The sequence below is a fragment of the Corvus cornix genome, chromosome 2, assembly GCF_000738735.6.
Source record: "Corvus cornix cornix isolate S_Up_H32 chromosome 2, ASM73873v5, whole genome shotgun sequence".
Lineage (NCBI taxonomy): Eukaryota > Metazoa > Chordata > Aves > Passeriformes > Corvidae > Corvus > Corvus cornix.
Genome location: NC_046333.1, coordinates 107891863 through 107914441, shown reverse-complemented (window position 1 = coordinate 107914441; position 22579 = coordinate 107891863). Strand labels below are relative to the sequence as shown.

At 41.2% G+C, this 22579-nt stretch overlaps 1 protein-coding gene across 1 annotated transcript in view; it reads right to left on the bottom strand.

The window, feature by feature from the left end:
* Positions 1 to 22579, bottom strand: part of TAF4B (TATA-box binding protein associated factor 4b) — a 73651-nt gene that overhangs the window by 11769 nt on the left and 39303 nt on the right. Inside the window, 4 exon segments of the mRNA XM_039548986.1 lie at positions 686 to 805; positions 13337 to 13393; positions 14322 to 14447; positions 19783 to 19913. Of these exon segments, the coding sequence (XP_039404920.1) occupies positions 686 to 805; positions 13337 to 13393; positions 14322 to 14447; positions 19783 to 19913 (434 nt within the window).

The following is a 22579-nucleotide window of genomic DNA, read 5'->3' as shown; positions in this document are numbered from 1 at the left end:
CTCCCATCTCCAGCAAAGATGATGACCTCTAACAGAAGTAGGCTGTTTCCTCAGAATGGATTTCTGCAGCCACAAAAGCTTCCCAGATACCAGAAGCAGCTACTCTCCAGCACATGAAGAGATCTGCTCACAAAAGATTTGTTAAAAGCACTTTCAATATTCAACATGAGCCAGAGATGACGATCTGGCTCACTGCAGGAAGTGAATGGTCTAGCTTTACTGATTTATTTACTGCTTTTTGGGAGAACCTAGCCAAGGTGAACTCAGATATTTGAGAAGAGTCCCTATGCATTGTGCATGGATAAATGTCCACAGTCAAATGTCAAATCAAGGTCCATTTCAAAAGCCATCCAAACCACCCACTTTGAGTTCAGCTGAGGGGCCATGACAACTACGCTCTGTGGAAGGCCACCACAGCTTGGTTACCTTCCACTGCAGATGGGAATTTCTCCAAGTCATCCTTTCATTCCCTTTAGGCACAGTCTTTCCTTTAACACACAATTACACACATCAAATTTACCAGAAACAATTCTCTAGAGCACCTAACACACAAACCAGGCTTCTTACAGAATGCAACAAACCATTTTGTGTGAGAGAATTCTCACTTCTTCCTACAAGAAGAGGTAAATGTAATTCAGTATGAAGACATTAACACCATCCAAGTCACTGCAAGCCACAGCTGTACCTCGAGCCCAGATCCAACGTTTGATGAATCCAATGGTCTTTTCTTCCTTGGTCCAATGGCTGCCAAAGCTGTGAGGTTGGCTTCTCTTTGTTGCATCTGTGCTAATTCCAACTGTTGCCTCTAGTTTAAAAAGAAAACACCAACATTAATTATGATATATATTATCCTAAACGACTTGTTCTCTTTATAGCAGACAGCTCTGTAGTTCCTACTGAAACAATGCATTTCACAGCATCTTTCCCTGTCTTCTAGACACTTTCACAAATTCCAGTACTCGGTCATGCTTGGAGCTCTGTGGACAGCTCTGTGTAAGTAACATCTTTTATAGAGACCACAATGCAGCCTTAACAGAAGCCTTGCAGCTGGTTCCTTACTTCATAAGCTTTGTTGTTTCTGATTAACAGAAAATCTTGATCTGATTTACGAAGCTGGATTAGTATCAAAAATTGAAGTTACCAGGTTCTGTGACCTGGGCATGTTCTTAATTCAAATTCTCAATTCCTTACCGCACAAGATACCAAATTTCCTCGTACTGTTTCACCTGAACCCAGCACTCAATATTGCCATTGTGAAATATTGTACTACCCAACTTAACAGGATGCTCCCAGTTGACTGCTAGTCCTTCTTTTCCCAGTACATATTTGGATGTTCAGGAAACATCTGCAGCAAGGTAGAGATACACTGCATGTTTATTTCCACACACCTCTAAAACTGCTGAACACTAAGAAATCATTAGAAACAACCTTCACCTGGGTTAGGTAAACTTGGGATGGGATAGAAACCCACAGTAAAGAGGTAAAAATAAAATAAAATAAAATAAAATGAATTTGTTTTATTCCTGTATTTTGAGATACATTCTATTCAGTGATTATAGATGCCAGCTGCTCTGGAGCTCAACCCAGTCACACCTGCTGACAGACTCACTATCTTGGATCAGCCACTTCGCTAATACAACCACACTGCTTCCAGATCCACCAGCTGCCCAACTTGGAGCATGGGTGGAGAAGGAAGGTTTTCCAAACATAAACCTCTGGTTTGATGTCCACCCTTGGACGATTTGACCTGCAACTAGTATAGCTCCTTAGCTATACTATATATACACTACATATATATACATGTATTATATATACCATATAATATGCTTTCCCTATTCCCAGGACCTAGAAGATTGTTCAGATGGGGATTCTCTGCATGATGTGTGTGCATGTCTTAAAAAAATTAAAGTACAACCATACCATGGGTAGGAAAGCATCCAAATCTCCTCTCCTCCCCCATCATGAACCCAATGAATTACTTGGACTTCCTTACCCAGTAATACAGATATCTTGCTTACCAAGCTTGCAACACTCCATGATTTTGCTTGCTTTTCAGCTCTCAGAGATCCCACTTGGAGAGGAGAAGAGCAGCCGATAACAACTGAGCGTGCAGCACCCACATGGTGTAAGTCCCCCACTTGCTACCACTTACATAAAGATGAATCCACAACAAAGAAATACTATGGGGTTCAGGGGGAGTGTTTTGGGGAAGAGAGCTTTTGGCTGGGTGGTTTCTGGGTGGGTGTTGCTACAAGCCTTATTTTACTTTATATAGATAGACTTTAGTGATGGTGGCAGCTTCACATCAAGTACTGCAGCGACTAGGCTATTTAAAAAAACAGCATTTCAGGGCAAGATTCCTAAAAGGACAATGTTCCCTGGAAGACTCAAACTATTCACATGCTTAAGGTTTTTCAGCAGAATTCAGGGAAAGCAAGATTTTAACAAATATGTGGAGAACAGAGCTTTTGGGGGGGTTTGTTGGGTTTTGTTTTTCTTTTTTTTTTAAGGCTGAGACAAATGTTTCAGTTTGAAAAACAATACTATTTGCAAGTCAGCTTTGATCACCCTATGTAGGCTTTTGTTGTAGAAACACAGTAGTACTTCTTCGATGCCAGATACCATCATTCACTTACCACACACACTGTGCTTGCTTTTGTATGCAGTGTAAACACTTAAAACCTTATTTATCAAAATTCACTCAATTCACTCAGCTTGGTTTTTTCCAAGTGTACAGTATTGCTTTCAAGAATACTTTACAGACTATAAACTTTCAAACTATTAGTATTTTGCAATTGTCTGAGGTTAACTCCAGCCAGCCTACTTGCATAAAATGTTCAAGATACACTTTCCTCTAATCTCAGTCTTGAAAATTTATCTTTATATTCAGGAACACACTGCAGCCAGTCAGAGACGAGGGAGAGTGAAACTTAATCGAAAAAATAACTTGAAACTTCACAAACTATGAAAGATTGAGGCTTAAAAACTACTTAAGCGGGAGCAATAAAATGCTCAGAATAAGCATTAAATCTCAGCAATAAAATGCTGAGATTTTTTGGCAGAGGCAGGTGCTGACTTCCAGCCTCAGCTGCCCAGGCCTCCAACACCTGGAGCCACCCCTCCCTACAGGCAGCCAGGGAGCATCCCTGCAGAAGTGAAGTACTCCTTCCTGCCAGCAGTGTAGCTCAGCCATCACGATGGTCACATGTACACCAGAGTCTTCCTGCCATGAGAAGGGGCATTGCAACATGCCATGCACACAGCACTGCTCTGGGGAAAGATTAAATTCCTAAAAGCTCCAGTGAAAAAGAAAACCAGAAGGGGAAAGATGATTTTCTTTAATTTCAGAACCATTACACTTAAAGTAAAAGGACTTTTAAAACTATTAAACTTAAGACAAAGCAAAACAAAACAGAAGCCTTTATTAGTCTAGCCTTGTGCTTCCATCCCTGGGAATCACTAGAAACACATCCCCCTCCTCTCTCAAAAATAACGCCCTACAAAACACACAGCAACCAGCTTCACTGCAGTTAAGACTTGCCAAAAAGATGTGGCTGCTGAACACCTCTGGCTTGAAGCAGCACTGAAATAAGCCCCTCTCTCCTTTTTACAGCTGCTGTTGATGGGCAGCCATGGTCAAGTGGGAGGACAAGAGGCACAGCTATGAATTACACACCAAGAGGGCTTGGGGTTGGCATCAGCATGGGCTGGAGGGGACTGGGCGGGTTGAGGCTCTCCTGGTGGAGCACCAGGGTGCTGCTCTGGTTGAGGACTGGGCAGTGCCTTGGCACCATCACCATTTACCCCAAGGAATTCAAGCGGACCAAGCGTGCTGCTGGCACAGACACCCTGCAGGAGGGAGCACGGCTGCTGGAGGGCAGTGCTGGCAGAGAGCCTACCAATAACAAAGGAGAGGATGACACTTGGGGCACTGTATGAAAAAGATGTGCTTTCCAGAAGCAGAATTGATGCATCTTTGACCAAGCAGTTCCCAAGACAATGCCGGAATCACACGTCATTACCAACATCTGCTCTCTCCAATACATTTTCCACCTCCTAGCTAGTCAAAGGATTTTTCAAATCATTCAGAATCTCACCAGGGGTTTGGAGCAAAAGAAAAAAAAAATCATAGTCTTGTTGCATTCTACACATCTCGCGGATTTTTCTGAGAACATAATTAAGACAAATGAATTTAAACATTCAATTTCTATAATGGACTCGACAGATCCCCATTAAGCGATATGGGCAGGCATCCAAATTACCCTGCTGAAGCCAGCAAAATCATCTTTTCATCAAGTTTTGTTCCATTAAAAATTGCAGATTAAATGTCTAAACATTGTGTGAGCAGTTAAAAGCACAGGATAAAGAGAAGACAGGCAGATAATGTCAAGGGATACCCGAGGATACTGGCTAGCTAACTACTGCCAGATTTTCCTAAACGAGATTAGGGCAGAGCAAGAGGTGACTATGTGGAGTCAAATCTTTCTTTAACAGTTAGTTTTGTAGCATGTAAGTTAGGGAAGAAAGATCACTGCAGCAAGGGACAGTAAAAGTAGTATATACACTTTATTAAAATATAACACAGAGAAGCTGCATAGTTTCCCTTCCAGAGGTCAGTTTTATTAACATGGATGTCTGAGTACAATAGGATACAAAGAGAAACTGTCACACCCAGGTGAAATCATACCATCAAACTTATCTTGACAACAGATGAATCTTTTTTCCTTGAAGACAGAAGTGTGTGATGGCAATTCCAGAGGAGCAGGGGGAAGCTGCATACATACATCAGACCCCCAAACTAGCAGGCTGCCCCTCAACCTGACTTACTTCATCTGCTGAAAGATGCTGCTGTTCCATCACAACACAAGAACCCAACACATGCTCCATTCAAAATTTGTTCCCCAAGAAGGGCATTAAGAGGGGATGGCTTCCAGGCAAGTGGCAAATGAATGTTCATGCTTCTTTTCCCCCCCCATCCAATTTTCACATATGCTAAGAATTGCAGTACAAGGAGTTCTAAAATCCTGTGTATAAAGATCAAATTGCTACGAAAACGTCTCAGAACTTGTAAAATAGTCTTTGTTGCTGCTGGCCTTTCTAATAATAAAAATAGGGTTTAAAGTCTGGTCTTGCAGCAAGCAAGAATCTCTAGGGTGACACAATAACCATTTTAGTTAATCTGACCTGCAGCAGAAATCAGGAAATAGGGTATGTTTTAAAGTCCTTCCTTATAGTGAAATGGCATTTGCAGCATGGCTGTAATCACACAAAATGAAAGGTTTCAAAATTGACCTCTCTGTTCTTCACTCAATCCTCTGAGAAAAATATTTCTTTTCCTGCTCACAGAAATTCTCTCACGTCTCATACCCCACATTTCAGAAAATACGCAAAATCTATTTTTACTGTTACACCAACGACATTTTTGAGGCACTTTAATATTAAAAAATAAATTTCAAGTTGTATAAGAAGACAAGAAATGCTTCAGCTATGAGATGCTGAAACTTTTACTTAAAGCAATACTGCAGATTGGTTTTAAACTCTTTTGGTTACACAGTACATGATAATGTGGTTGCCTGCCTTATCAGAGCCTCAATAATGCAAGTTATGCAAATCTCGAGGTTTTCCCTAAGGAAGAAGAGTCCCTTAAACACAACTGATGGCAAATATACACTGCTATAAATAAAGTCAACTAATTCACAGCAGCTAATCCATGATGTGTCCAGCAAAGGGTGGCTGTATTATCAAAGCTGAGGGAAAAAGAGTGGTACCCAGTTGAATACCAGTTCACTTTGGAAAAGCTGTAAATGAAAGCCTTTGTGTCTGGTCACAAAGTACCCAGCACAGGATTCAGGTATTTGGTATAAACTTTCATAGAAGACAAAGTACATGCAACATTTACTTAAAGACATTTACTCCTCAAAAAAATGTTTTACCAGGGCAGGTTTTTCTACAGGTAGAGGTGAGATCACCTGCCTTAGCCAGGGCTCACAGAGCAGTAATGGGACTGAGGTTAAAGCAAAGCCGGAGAGGTGGCCCTTGTCCAGCAGATGACATGCCAGCATTGTGCTGGCACGAGAAATTCTTACCACTGTCTGTTCTGCAGGCACTTCAATATACTAAAATATACTTCAATATACTAAATATAAAATATACTTCAATATACTAAAGTACTATGAAACAAATCTGAGGAGTAGGGAAAAGAAATCTCTCTTCATTTGAATGCTAGGAACTTATGCTTAGGGAAAAAAAAAGCCAAGAAATTGTCTTGGCAATGCAATAACAAATAAATACAGCCCCATGGATGTAAATGAGCTCAGAAGAAATGCTGGCAAGACAGATGTGGCTAAACACCACAATCCTGGACTTGGTTATAATTAATACAAGGGAAAGACTTAAAAGTATATGTACTCTATATATATACTGAGTTCAATATTAAGTAAGAAGTGAGGATGTCTCCACATATGACATTACAGGCAGATAGAGTATAGGACAGATTAAATAAATATTTAAACTAACAGAAGAACTGGCAGGAAAGGAAACCAGGGAAGGCTGAAGACAACTTAATGTATGCCTAAGGGTTATGTGTGCTATCCAGCAATAAGTACATCAGGAGTAATAAAAGCACTAAAGTAGATGAACAAGAATTTGTATAAGACTTGCGGGGGAAAAAAAAAAAGAAAGGAATATAGGCATACAAAAGAGGCAGAAGCTCCCAATTCTATCAGTTTCCACAATAAAGAAACTAAACAATAAATTAACAAATAGTAAAATTCAAAGTAAGTCAAAGAAACTGTGACCAAATTTCAATGTCTACCTTTTTCTAGCTCGCATCTGTGAAAAAAAAAAAACTCAAAACCTATCTGAGGCTTTTCATTTCCCTTTACTGTGTATTTTTAAAGAACTAAGTACTGAGGTACCTTTTTAGTGGGGACACTTATCCCACTGAAATGACTTTTCTCTTTTTTCTTTCCATTCTTGTTTTCTGACCAGCTTTTTCAAGCGAGGTTTCACTGGGTTTCATTGTGTCCTCTGTTTAGTACTTTGAAAGTTGTCTACTGCTCTCAGTCACTTCTCCCTTCATTGTCTTTGGAAGAAAGAACTGCAATTTTTTTCACACTCCCTTTAAGCATTTTAAGGAACTTGAGAAGAAAATGAAAATTAAACCTTAAAAATCTGCTTTCAATCCCAAGCCTCTCACACTGGTTGTCATAAAGCTCAATGAGCATTACTGCCTCCAGCCTTTACCTTTCCTATACAAAATTTTCTGCCCTACAGGTTGAATGCAGCTGAATAGCAGACTTCTCATATGGGGGACATTCTCTGAGGAAAACTGACACTTGGAGGCTGCATATTTAAACATTTACCATAGTCTCCTCTTGCCTATAATGCAATTTCTCTTCTTGCAATTGCTTCCTTTCAAACTGTTTTAATTAGCCATACAATTAGTTTCCACTGACTTTTCCCTCTGTTGTAATTTAGATTTAACAGCAGAAAGGCAGAATAGCATGCACTGGTTGGAAAGGCAGTCCTGACTTATAATGGAGCTGTGTGTAATACTGTAGATTTCTTTCAGGTTAATATTCACCAGACCTGCTTCAGTGGCAGAACAGGCCCTACAGGGGCTGTGTCCCCCAAGACCAGGTGCTTTGTCTGTCCAAAAGGGTGCAATAAAATGCTTTGGAGAACAACAGAACATTTTTCCAGGATAGCCACAAAGTAATCTACCCATAGGAAGAGGGGAAAAAAAATCCTTCAGTTGATACTTGACATTTCCTAATGTATAATTAGCTCCACACAAGGAAAAAATCCAGGGCACCGTGACTTCCTGACTCCTTATTTTGCCCACTCTTGCTAAGCATTTCCTATGTGTTGGAGTGTGTATTGCCTTTTACCATTTTCCTTTTTTGTTTAACATTATTGATACATTTCTGTGTTTTCTAGGACACTTGGAGCATGCATTCCCCTGTGCAGTCCCATCATCTTGCCTTACTTGGAGGCCCAGGGCAGTTCTTGGGTGTCTGGCATCAAGCTCTCCATGTGCTTTCAGACACTGCCTAGGCTAATTTTGCTGCAAGGACAAGAAACAGACTACAGCACCACACTCCAAGGCAACCTATTCCACAATAATATTTTGTTATCCTTATCCACAATAACCTTAATAATTTTGTTATCCTTATCCACAATAAGGTTTTGTTTCGGATGCTATTACTTGGGAGAAGACTGTTCAATGACCATCAGCAGGCAGGTTTCTCTATCTCATCATGCAGTCCACCCAACACTTCTTGGCAGAGAACTCTCCAGATCTTCACTATCATTTTCTTTTTGTACTTTCAGCCCTAAAATTTCCTCCGTTAGCAAGTTTCTAATCTAGGGCCGTACTCACAACTGGTTCTATGTCCATTCTCTGTCTCTCAGACAAACTGAGAAAAGGCTATTTGTAAATGCAGGAACAGAGTTAATGGAGTTTTGTGGGGGGGGATGTTTTTCACTAAAGGTAGTTGTTATCATCTTTCAGCCAGATGGTTTTAGGATATTCAATGCAGTGTCTCGGCTGCTCTTTTCTTACGTTCCTTCAGAACACCAACATGAGTATCACAAAGAGGCATTTGCTTCGCTTTTTAGCTCACCCAATAATATAACACTTTGTGGAATTTCCATTCCTGACTTTCTTCAAGACTTGTAACACACCAAATCTCTGATTAATCTGCAAGGCTACATTGCAGCTAACAAAATTTATGTCTCTTTGATAATCATGGGGGGTTTTTTTGTTTCTCAAAACATGCAGAAGCAGGTAAGAAACACTACAGAACAATAAAGATAATATAAATCAGGCAATTAAGCAGAAGCTCTTAGGATGTCACTGAAGGCTCATAAAAAAAGGCAACTGATCACAATGAGGTCTTGTTTTGATTGCAGCATCCTGTGCTTGCTTTTTTGAGAGATTCTGATTAACTTCTGCCCTGCCACAAGAGTGGTCTTAAATAATTTGAACTACTGGGTCCAGAAGACTACATAGAGAAGCAGCATTAAAAGGAACAAGAAAACAAATAGCTTGAAAATGTGAGTTGGAGGCGGTAGGGCAAGCAGTGAAGAATCAGGTTACAGTGACTTGTTACCTGAGATATGAGAGGAAATACGGGAGTTAGGAGGTTATATGAAACAGGGAAAGATGGTAACTGTTGAAAAGATACTACAGAACAACTAAAATTTCAGTCATTACTATGTAAAACCCAGAACGCACTGGAATCGTGCTGGCTCTTTGTTTGATCTTTTCAATAGGGTTGTTTTATCTCTACAAAAACCATAGGGTTTGCTATTTTCCTCACAGTCAGTTGATACTAAAGGTATTGAATTTTCTCAGCATCTCATCTACCGCCGTCTTGCATCTGTGTCAAAAAAATGCACGAGTGCGTCAAGCAGGCTGGAACAAGGGGGTGGGAAGATGTGTGCAGTCACAAGTGAACAGAGCTGCTGAGAGCAAGGAATGGGGCAGGCAGATCTGCTGTCCATCAGGTGCTTGTGCCACACACTCCTTCCCCTAACTCAAGATGCAGCTGCTCCCCTTTATCCACTCACAAGTGACACAAGGTAAGAGCAGGGATAAAGGTGGCTACTATGGAAATAAGCAAAGATGCTCTCCGTAAAATACCTGCTCACCTGCTCAACCCCAAGCAGCAATCCTGCCCAGATACATTCTGAAAGGTTTGCCCAGGCTCAGCCTTAAGCTTCCTGAAGCCATACTACAAAAGCACACTCACTTCTGAAGAGGATGGACAGAAGTACAAAGAAATTAGGAAAAATTCCTTCACCAAAAGGGTTGTCAAGGATTTAAACAGGCTGCCCTAGGAAGTAGCTGAGTCACCATCCTTGGTGATATTTAAAAAACGTTTAGATGTGGCACTTAGGGACAAGGTTTAGTGATGGTCCAAGACTTGGCAGTGCTGGGTTAACAGCTGGACTCGATGATCTTAGAGGTCTTTTCCAACCTAAATGATTCTAAGGATCAGAGCCTATATTTAGAATTATAGTACACACTGCTTAATACTGACACTTTTACAGGTCTTCTGGGATGCACTGTTCATATGGCTGGCTTGCACATTTGACAGTATCCTACACCTACTCAGTTTAGGAAAGCTCATTTCAGAAAAGGGGATGAAGGCACAGATACAGCAACAAGAATCACACTGACTGAACGTTTGCTTTGTAACTGGAAGCATTGTAGCAAGTAGAACAGGAAATAGCAGAAACCACCTAAAAAGAGGTATGGTTTAATAGAGCAAACATCAGGGACAATGAGAGGACTCTATCCTCTCAGTCTGAAGAGGCAGATAAGGCAGAATGAAAAACAGGGGTAATTTGCCCAGACTGCAGGAACACCACTGCACAAAGAGCTGGTCCATGAGGAGAGCAAGGACAAAATTCTTGAGTGCACAAAGCAGCAGCTTGGGGCAAGCCTTGCAGCTGTCTCAGAAGGAATGTGCACTTTCCATGGGCATTAAAATCTGCTGAAACAGGTGAAGGAGGGAAGTAAATACAGACTTAATTCATGGCAAGCTACATAGGCTAAGAATATAGGAAAGTAAACGACTTAGCATAGGGGAAGTTTGAGGCAATAGGTCATGCAAAAAGGGATGAAAAGGTCACAGCAATTATGTACAGCCTTTTGGATGAAAGAATCCACTGCAGAGTCTCTGGATGTACTTCCAGCAATGTTAAAATGTTGCTTCCAGCTACTGGATGACAGCACATCCTGGATTTATAAGTATTCATTATCAGGATGTACACCCTGCGTTTTAGGAAACTTTGCTTTAGAACATGCTACAGTGCCATTACCCCACACCCTCTCCCTTCTCCCAGGGCATCACCATCAACATAGAAAAGACAGCTTTGAGGAAGGCAGGTCCATATTCATTCTTAAAGAACTATAAGCAGACAATCAGACCAGGATTTCTGGCAGATACTCGACTGGAGTGACCTGGAAAGGATCTGATTCCAGCTGACAGAGGTATCAAAGTTTCCAAGTTTGGCTCCTTAGGAGCAGACTAGAACCACAACATGATAAGACAGATAAACAAGCCATTTCAAGCCTTCATCCCAGTGTACACCATGCTTCTGGGTTACCAGTTCTAGTCTTGGGATATTTGTTGATTTTTATTTTGCCCTTATTCCAGTCCTATTCATGCTTGCATTTTTTCAGTGCAAATGTGTGCAGACCATTTTTCCTCCAAACTGTCAATAAAGCGCTACATTTTTCCAGCTGCACTTGCTCTCATTTCCACTCAATCTTGAGATGGTCTCAGATGAAAAAGCACCACTGGCACAGAAGGTGGGTGTCCTCACTCTCCATGAGAAGCTTGGAGAAGCTTCTGGCTGCCTTATTCTCTAGCGAACAAAGCAGCAGGACAGAGGGCAAGTGAATACCAACACAAATATCTGTGTTGCCCCAAGAGGCACATCTGCCTCCTCTTCTTTTGGTGGAGCAGTTGGAGACTGTCCCTCTGGGAGCAGCACAGCATGGAGAAACGTGCAGGACAAAGAGTGATGCAGGTTGTGTTAGTGTGGCACAAGGTGAGATGCACTGAAGGAGGGGAACTCAAGACATATCAGAACACCAAGCACTACACTTAGATGCCTTCTCTGCTCTGTTGGCTCCTTTTTTTGTACACCACTATGCCAGTTTTTATAAGACATCTCATGAACAGTATCAGTGAATCTAACCCAACCATCTTTGTGTTCTAAATATGCAAACCACAGAATATTTTTCATGATCTTACCATTATTGTTCAGAAAACAAGAGAAAAGAAGCTGCATAAATGAATTATTCTGCAGTCTTTATTAAAAGAAAGTACATTTAGAAACAATCAGATGATGCAGAGGTAAAGTCACCTACAAAACAAGACAGATTAGCATCACCCACTGATTGTTGATCCTGGTGGCACTACAGGCAAACTGGGAAGGGCTTTAGGGCAACTTTGTACTCACAGATTGTAGGAATGAAGAAAGAGTTGTAAGCAGAAACAAAGAATTAAAAGATAGATAGTAAAGCAAGTTTCTTCTCTCTCATTTTACAAATTTCCTCTACTATGGTACAGATCCAGAGCATTGATTCGAATGCTATTTTACTGGATTTCCATTTGTTTTGCCTGGGCCTCTACATTAATCCAAACAAAAAGGGCCTTTAAAGCATTCATAAATAACCTGCTGCTGCTGCTGCTGGCACCTAGGAGCCAAGTGCAGCAATGTTAAGCAACAACAAATTTCATAGTTCAAGAGGCACAGTTAAGGAAAAAGGTTGCTCAGAAAATCACTCTCATTTAGCACAAAGATCCTTAAAAATTGCCTGAAATCAGTCAAGTAACTATAGAAACCAATTTCTTCAGCTCTGTATCACACGTCTCACACCTCAATTGTCTTTATTATCGTCTGCTGTCAGATCCTTAATCAGAAATGTGAACAGGCTTGATGATTTATTCAGCAGGGAAAAGAATCTGTAGGTCAAGTGAAAAATTTCACACACACATACACACGCACACACATCTTCAACCTTAGGTACTTTCATTTCATTCTGTTCCCAGTAGCTCTGGGGGCAACTCCAGTGAGATCCAATATTAAGGCTCAATTAAAATAAGCTCCAATTAGTGGAGCTTTTTTCTCTCAGGCTAGAAAAGTCAGGAAATGGATATTGGGAAATGTAAAAAGTCAGCTACTGAGAGGAGGCTGCAGACATAAATGAACTTATTTGTTGATTTCTACAGTTGCTATGCAGAGGCCTCTGGGAGTAAAAGCTTAACCAGTCTAAGCTATAAACTAAAACCCCTGCAGCTAAACATGAACTGTGTGAAACAAGGGCTCCATTCCAGAACAGAAAACTGCTGGGCCCAGAAAATTAAAAGCCAGAGGCATTTTCCATTTAAAACTAAATCCCAGTACCGCCTCCCAGCCAAAGAATTATAAGCAGTATCAGATTTACAAAACGAACAATTACCCTGGAAAAATGTAGCCTATTGTACAGTCCCAGATGCTAAATCTCAAAGTTTCTTTTTTTTTTTTTTTTTCTAATCCCACATTATATTCCTACCAAGTGTACTGCTGCAGTTTACAAAGGACTGTTTCTAGACAGGATTGAAACTGCAAAAATAAAATGTTAAAAAAAGAGAGCTCATAATTCATTGACCTCATTTGAAGCACTGCCCTTGCCTGTGGCAGTTCCTGTCCTTCCCCAAGGCCTCTGCAAATGGTATGCAGCAGCAAAATAAACCCTGACCTAATTGCCAGGACAGGGCTGCCAACCTTCTCTCAACACACAAAGGCAAGCATGGTAGCTGGGAAGTCCTACCTCTTTCGCTTTCTGCTTTAACCACAGTTGCTCTGGATCTTCTTTATTGAAACGACTCTACCAAAGGAAGAGGAAAAAGATTGAATAGAAATTACTGGCATCCAAACACCATCCTAGCTGTTAAATATTTAATAAATGACAGTTTTCTCTGGTGATTGAAAGATTTAGCTCCAGGGGTGAATGCCTCAATCCAGACTGGCTTCCATCCCCCTCCACGCACATACGTGCACACCCCTCCTCATCTGGGCCGGCTGCCTCTGCTCTAGCCTGAGGCAAGATTAAGCTGAAAATGATGCTAACACTGTCAGTCAGGTCCAGTCTAGGCATGATGTTGTTCATGTCAGCAGCAGGCACTTAAAAAGGACAGGAAGTATAGGAAAGAAAGGGAGTTGTATTCATGCAAGCACAACACAGTTCTTTCAACTCTAGGTTAGGCTTCCACCCAAGTGGCTCCAGAATTTGGCTTGAAACAAAAACAAAAGAAAAGAATAAACAGAAGATGGTCAAGTCTCAGCTGATGAAGCAACATCTACTGTCATTTTTTTCTCTTCTTCTTGAGGTGAGGGAAGAGAGAAGAAACTTATTCTGTACTAGCAACAGCTCCATCAGGGAGGGGTTCATGGATGCTGTGGTACCAGCTCCAAGGCTCGCCTTCTGAACTTGACTACAGGAAACAGATTCATCTGCAAGGGTGGTGGATTTCACCAGGCTTCTGTTTCAGAGGCAAAAAGAGATCCAGGAAGGACATCTGTAGCTTTTTACTTCGGGAGTTCACCCCACCACACATTTCAAAGAACTCTTGTGGACTTGTTTTAAAATGTAAATAGGTTAAATCCTTTTCTGTATAGCCTCAATTGTCCTTAACATTACAGATTTTCAGTGACAAGGTTAATGGTTACTATATTGAAAGCAGAAGTAGGAGAAACCTGAAGATGTTCACCAATCTAGGGGACACGACTACTTCCTTGGAAAGCCAGAGTCTTACCTTGGCTGCTCGAAGAAACATTTCACGTTCCTCTTCATCTTTTCTCTGCTTTTCTAGGTGATCAAGCTTCTCAAGAAATCTCAGTTGTGCTCTGGTGTCACTACATACAATGTACGTATCACTCCCCTGGGAAAAAAAAAGTTTGTTACAGACAACCAGGCTTTTATATCTACCACTAGAGCTAATAAACCTAATGGGAACAATCTGAAAAGAACAACACTATTTTTCTAAGCTGAAAAGTGTAGGCTGTTTTAGAAAGACTTCAGGTGGTAGGTAGTCATTTAGTCATCTCTCCACCGAAGCGTGTTTTCATGTGTCTGTGAATAGTAAGAGGTTATTGAACAAATGACATTAACAACATCCAGTCTATACTGACTACAATAACAGAAGTCTTCCCTAACCTTAGACTAAAGACTGAAATTTTGTTTTAAACCAGCAACCTCATATCCAGTAAACATGGTGGGGAAAAAAAAAAAAAAAAGAATTGTAAAGCAGCAGGGCATAATATCTTTTCTCCTTTGAAGAGAAAAAGAAAAGTAGAATTTGACATTTTAAGTTTTAGTGTTTTGTGTTCTAGTTTCGGCCATTTAATGCATCAGTTGAAACAAGCATCACCTGGTATTTCCAAAAATAAGTTTTATGTATTGGAGGCATGGTTTAGAACCAGTTATAATGAATCTTAGGGGTGAACAAGGTGAAATATATTATACACAGTTTATTATAGCTTTAAGAACACGTATCTTTGCCTCAGTGAATGCTTTCAAGTCACAGAAAAGTTGAAAGGTAATCTGGGGAAGTCATCTGGTCCAGCCACCTGTACAAAGCTGGGCCAGGGAATACTAATGATCAATTCCAACAATCTCTGGACACACAGGCATTGAAACAAGACTGAGGTCCTTTTGGTCTAAAGAACAACAATCAGTAGTTTATTTTACGTTCTATTTTTGCCCCCACTGGAAAGCCTGAGTTGACATTTACTTTAGCTCAGAAAGGCAGAAAAAGGAAAGATCCAAAAGGTGGTCAACTGGCAATGAAAAGCTTGGTTTTACTACTCTGCTCTTCCAAAGACAGGCTTCTTGAGCCATGTATTGGCCAGAGGGAATTTAGGCAACACAAGACAAGGAGCCCAATCTAGATGGGGCATGTCTGTGCCACCTGTTTGTACCACATTTTAGTGCACGTCCTACAGTTGTCTTCTTTCTCTGCTACTTTGTGGACTCTTTTTTTTTTCCTGAGAAATCTATCCTGGGGCTTTTATCAGCCAAACACACTATGTACTTTCAGCAACTCTTCGTTCTACCCTACCCCAATCTCACACTGCAATGAAACAGCTCTGACACACAATTATTCTGAAGAAAGCACAGGATATTTTACAGCTGTATTTTAGGCAAGGTTCTATGTTAAATGTATGGACTATCAGTGACTTCAGTTGCTCAACTCTTAGTTTTCAAGGATACTATACTCAGACTCTTCTTCGCACACCGAGTTGTGCACTACGAAAAGATGGAAGGAAAGTACAAGTTTTATTGTGGGGCACTGTTGTCTCTGAATTTTCACAACTGAGTCAGAGCATGAAATCAATCTCTTTTCTGGTATTATGCTTGGTCCTTTTCAATCAGCCACCTCATCGTCATGTATTACCAACTGTGGCCCAAAACACACCATATGCTGCAACCAGAGATTTTCCCAAGCAGCGTCTGTGGCTCTGCAAAAAAGTCCAACAAACCTTTTCCCCCCTCTTCTATCACTGCTCAAGCTTTTTTAAACCGCTCCCCACAAAGCATATGCTATTCTTGAGTCATTCTCAGTACATCAGTACAACTTGTGTTGTAAAGTATTTGAACCTTGATAGTGTGCCCCAGCCAAACCATTTTTAGTTATTTTTACCAGAGCCCTCAGAGTGGGACCAGGCTGGAATTACCCTCACTGGCTTCACCTGGCCTTTCCACCTTCAGCTGCAGCACATCAGCCCCAAGAGGGTTTTTAAGCTCCAGTCTGAAGGCTTGAGGGGAGAGGTGGGACAGATTTATATCAGCTCCTTGTCCTTTGCTGTCTTGTTGTTTGGATTTCCTGGACTAACTTGGCTGCCGATCACTGGATGGGTTTTGTTGTTGTCATCATCTCCATGATGCTTGCCTGGATCAGGAGCCCCACCTGTGAGAGCCCTCAGGAATTCATCAAGGACTGAAAGGTAAACTGTGCTGAACTGGGAAAAAAGAAGCTAAAAAACGAAATACCAAGACAGCAAGGAACAGATAAAAAAGGACTGTGCTGTACTAGATTAAAACCGATCATGTTATCAGAAAAGTGCATGCAGAGCTCATGGACAGAGGAGAGAAACCAATCAAGCAATGTGAGATCTCATGCACAGCAGCTGGAAAATGTATATGTACTGTATTATGGATAAGTTGTAAAATGTACAAGTAGAGTAACATGCATAAGTAGTATAAGATAAGCAAGTGAAATGTGTAAGTACTGTGTTATGTAGAAGTTGTAAAAGGTGTAAGATGTGTAAGTAGTGTGGTATGTGGAAGTTGTAAGTTATAAAATGTATAAGTAAGTGAACTGTGTAAGTACATACAAGGAGATAGAATGTATAAGTAAGCGAAGTGTACAAGCAGGGTATTATGTCAAAGCTGTGAGATGTGTGAGTGCAGTGTATTTTAAACAATAAGATGCTTCTGCGTAATCATATTGATTCATTGATCAGAAGGCATGAGTTCCCGCAAACTTGTTTTGAAGCACCAGCTCATAATAATTCACCACCATGCCACAATCCTTTTAACAGGACAAAGAAGAAAGCTGTAGTACCAGAAGATTATTTTTTCCAAAGTTTAGAACTGTTTCACTTTGGAATACCCAGATATTTACACATTTTAAGACAAATCCATGACTCTATACCACCCAGCAATGTAAGTCTCTCAACCAGAAGCTCCCCAGTGCACTACCATGACCTTATATGGGACAAGAAATAGGTGCATCCATAACAGTATTTCAGCTCATCACCTGTTTTAAGACAGCTTATTTCAGGAGTTATAACTGCAGGGGTTCCTCTTTTAAATTTTGTCCTACTCCATAAACGTCTCTGTGGTCATTCAGCAGGGAATTGCTGAGACAGGAAACGTTACATTGTACCCCTGCTCACGACTCGTAGCCGGTGCTGCCATGATGAAGCATTATCACCCACATCCTATGGCCCTACAGATAATGCAGTTTAGTGTTGTGGCATTTCAGTGCTACTGCATGAGGGGGAAATGTTTTCATGGACTGTTGTTTTTGCCCAGCACCATACCATGCCTCTTGGAGCCATGAGCTCAGGGGCTCCAGCCACAGGAGCATGGCAGCTGTTTCATGCTGGGATGAACCCACATAAAAACCCTTTCCCTTTACGGTCTTACAAAGGCTCTAACACGAGCACTGCAACAAGAGCTGCATCACAGAGAGCAGCTCACAACCATCTGAAAGGCTATTCCTACTTCCCATAAAGAGACCACCATCACAGTTTTATCCCTATTAAGTTAGTGACTTCCAATTATATTGTTTTTTCTTAAATTTAGCAAAAAAAGTACAAAAGTTGACAAGCCTACATGATGGCATGGCATGAAGTTTTTACCCTGCCAATTCACTCTCTCTGAAGGGCGGTCTGTCAGATGAAAGCTTCCAGGCATGAGCTGAGCAAATTGGGAAGAAGAGTTTCCTGAGTATGATCCCATGAATTACTGGCCTTTCTACACCAACTCCTACCCTAACAAGAGCTACCTTGGTTTTACCACACCTATCCCTGTTACTGTCTTTTTGTAATGAAGATAGGTCAATACAAAGTCTTATGGAGCAACCACCTGACCCTCCTGGAAAGGCTCTGGGAATTTATCTGACATACAAGCAGCCCACATGGCGCGAGGGTACCCATCACTAGCCATGAGAGAAAAGGGAACAGGAGGTAAGCACTGGGGGAGATGGAATACAGGGCTGTATAAATACCTACATTAATACATAACGGGACTCCAACACCCTGCAGTGTTCTCTTCTTGAACTTAAGATTTCTCAAAGCCTGTCAGCATCTCTCACAATAACATTACTCACAAAGGTAATCCTGTAGGACACTCCTCTGCCGCGTAATACCATCTTCCTAACAAAAGAGGGGATCTGTGCCTCTAAGATTACTGTGCCAGTTACTTTTGCTTTTTTTTGTTTGTTTTGCGTTTGAGAAAAGAGGAAAAGAAAGCCAGCTTATTGCAATCTTATAATCTTATCATTGCTTCCGGCAATTCAATCAGACAAAAACCTATCTGTTTTTCTATTGCTTTAGTTCCATGAGAAAGAAACCAGTCCTATCCAGCCTACTGCCCAAAAACATTTCCTTCTGTTCTCGATGTCTGCAAGACACTAAGTCCTACTGGTTACTCAGGACTTCAGCTTCCTCTTCACTTTTGCTCACAAGCTCAATTGTACCTCCAACTTTGGAGAAACAACATACAGCATGTGCAGTTTTCTAAAGTCTTTTCATAAAAAACTGTACTTTTCCTATATTCATTTTCTTTTCTATCACATCCTCTTCTGGCAAGGAACAGAATACTCCAACTGCTCCAGACAACACTGTAAATACTTAGAAGCTTCCAAATAGCTCTTTACTGTTGCTGCTCCAGTACTGAAAAGCCTATAAAAAGTGTTCAGTACAAAAATAACTCCTATTCCATAGGTTGCTCTTGTTAAATTTCATTAAGTGTCAAGTTCTTGTAAAAAAACTCAGACCTGAACAAACAGGAACCTAAGAGTTTACAAATACATTTGCCTCTGACTTCTTTTATTTTTTCTAAAACAGCTTCAGAATGAAAGAATTAAGGATTAGTATCTTGTTATGGAACGACAAAAGAAAAACAGAAAGAGATGGTTTGGCCCGTAAATTATCACTTCCCATAGCTCAGTGGGCCACAATATACTTTATATTGAATTAAGCTAATACAAGATGGAGAAGAGGGAATATGAGGTATCATGGGGGCAAAAAAAATATCTTAAGATGACAAGGGCCTCTGCCTTCACAAGAAGCACTTTCTAAAAGTAAAATAATCAATTTGGTTTCCCAAGGCTTTTTACTGAGCCAATACTGCAGTTCCACCAACGGTAAACGCGTAAGGAAAACACAAGCCCCTAAATCAACCCACCATCAAAAGCATTCAAAGTTAGCTTTACATTTACATGTAAGAGACTTTGTCTAACAGCCACCACTGCTATGGAAGAGTAGAAACACATGCATTTAGGCTTATGCTGGGCTCTACGAGCACCTGTGCAACAAGTCACATGGAACAGTTATTAGCTGGCCTAGAAACAGCTAAAACCAGCCTTCGGTAGATAGTGAGAACGCCAATGCTGCCTGTGATGTGCCCACACTTGGAAGAGGTTTACCTTCAAGGCTGCAAAGCAGGAAAACTTTGGTGCAAAACTTGCTAATGATTTCCTTTACCTTGTGGGTTGATACTCTGTGCCGAGCAATTACAGTTAGTTTTTCTAGGAGCCCTCGTAATCTCTCCTGTGTAGCGTGGGAGATCAAGTTCACAACATCAGAGTTAAGTTCCATAATGTCATGCCTTTTACCTGTGGAAGCAGAGAAAATCCATTACGTGTTTTAGTAGTAGCTGATAATTGAAATAATTAGCACAGCAGGTATTCTGTTCCCCCTGGAAGTCATACCCATTATGAATAAAGGTTTGGAGATTATGATTTTCCTGGTAAAGTCACAACTTCAAAGATCTTAGACATTACATTAATAAAACTTAGCCTGGAGCTTCAGAAAATATAGACATTGTTTCACTTAGCCTCCAGAACCACTCTCCTTGCAAGGTCATTTATAGGACAAAGTTAATAAGAACACAAATCAAGCTTCATGTTCAGGGAGGGGGAGAAGCGGTAGCTGTAGAAATTAGTGCCATATTCTGTTAATTCCAGTAATTAAAAAAATACAGAATTACATTTTGCCCTGCTTGACACCGTGCTTGTTAACAACTCATGACATTTATTTGACGAGCAGGAATGGGTTTTGCAGCGCACTCGAGGCACACGAGCCCCTCCGAACTGCCTTGACTGACGGACACGGGGCAGACAGACCCAACCAAGCCACGGCAGCCGCGCGGACAGCGCAGCTTCCAGTCCAGTCGGGGTCATCCTGCCATCACCTTCAACCTTTTCTCTCGGGCTGCTGCTGATTCTCCGCGTTTCAGCAGCTGCGACCGAGGCTGGTGACAGCTCCAGGTGAGGCTGTGCTGGCCCTGCACCCAGAGCTGGGCACCATCTCTGTAACCTTCCCACGGCTGCAGGCTGCTGACGGAGAAGCCTTCCCGTGGTTGACACCATCGATCACTCCACGCAGCTCCGTCCAGACACCTGGGCGGCAGCGACTTTTCCCTGGTAGGCACGGCAGGCAGCAGTTCCACATGCCTCATACGTTGTACCTGTCAGAAGCACTTCTCCTTGCCCTGCGCTGCATTTACAGCGGCTGTAATACTTTATGATGCAATATACAGCATGCCTTCAAAACCCATTTCACTATTTACTGCCAAGTGAAGTGTTAAGAATGGATAAACAGCACACTGTAAAAAAACTAATCACCAATTTCATTTGCCTTCGCTACAGTAACTGAAAATGAATGACAATCTCACAAGACAGGGAGAACCTAGAATGTTTTCCCAGATACAATCAAAACATTCCCCCGTTTGATCAGTAAGCATTGGCCTGTAACTTAACTGAGTGCAAAGCTCATTTTGCTCAAGCACCTTTCAATACTTCCTCAGCAGCTTCTCACTAGACTATCAGATTACTGAAACACCAACTTAAACACAAAATAAAAATAAAATCCCTCCAAACCTCAAGACCTCCCCCCCCCCCTTCTTAATCCAAAAAATGGCTCGGTTCAAAAGCAGACATGTTCACTTTCTGAATTGCTCTACTCCCTGGCAGTATTCCTTTCCTTGCAAACAAGCACTTTTCATTTATGACATGAATTATTGCTATTATCATTATTATTATTAATTTGGAACAACTACCATTCTAGCTATGAAGCAGCCAGGCTTTTATTTTCTGTCTTTCAACAAATTGTATTTACACCCACAACCAACAAATTATTCTAGAAATACTCTCCCTGTTTTTGCAGAGCTCTTTACTTTTCCTTATATCCACTTCCCACAAGTGACTGATTAATCCTCTCATGAATTTTGAGAAAATCTTCTAGGCACCAGTTCTGACGTGTATTTTCCCTTCATGACTAGAAACACAGCACTTACTATGCCCTCTACAGCTCGAGATGACACATCTGGCTAATGGTGCAGGAGCACCAAGGTTGCAGGTAGCACTTGCAAGTTACATGCTTGTCACAGGCTACCTGCTTACTCTAGACTAAGAACCACTTGTGTGTGAACACGTGGTTAAGCCACTGTGACAAGATTGTGACTGCACATTCAGGCTTTCCTGGATGGTCAGCTGTAAAACTCAGTGTTCCAGTACAGCAAGTACCGGGCAGAGGGCACGAGCAAGGAGCTGAGCAACACGCATCGAGTTTGCCGTCGAAGGCGGTGGGACCAGCCAGCGTGCTGCTACACAAATGCATGCTCCCTGCTCTGACATAATACCACATTGCTAAGCAACAGTTATTACTTTGCTCAGAAGGTAACAGCTGAAATGATGCCTACACTACAAACTTCTTGTAACACAGGCATTCCACAGTACTATTCACTGTACAGACAAACAGCTTCAACATCTCTTTTGTATAAAATTAACAGAGATTTTTTCCATGGAGGGAGTCATAAACAAAGGGCTGCTCTGCGTGCATTGGAGTTTGAAACTTCTTCCTAATGTTAGTCAATAGAGTACATATACAGGCTGAGGAATGCAAAAACTGTTAGGGAAGTTTAACACAGTGTAATACATCAAGTTAGAAGCTGCCAAGATAGAAAACCACATTTAAGTGTTCTGACACTAGCATCTTTAGGGTGGTTTAGTGTTGCATTAGGTTTAAGAGTAAGAAAGTTGCTCACTTCTCATGTGTTAAAGTGGCATCAGTTTCTTTTTTTTTTTGGTTGTGCTTCAGACAGTTTCCATGTAAAGAAAACCTTAAAGGAGAGTTGTTTCCTAGAAGGGGAAGTGAAAACCCAGTATTGTTTGGTAGAAACACATGAATTGAGATTGTAGGTCTTAATAGTTCCAGGTCCTTCTTCAAAGATTGGAGGCTGGCCGATGAAAGAGGCAAGGAAACACTACATCTGTAATTT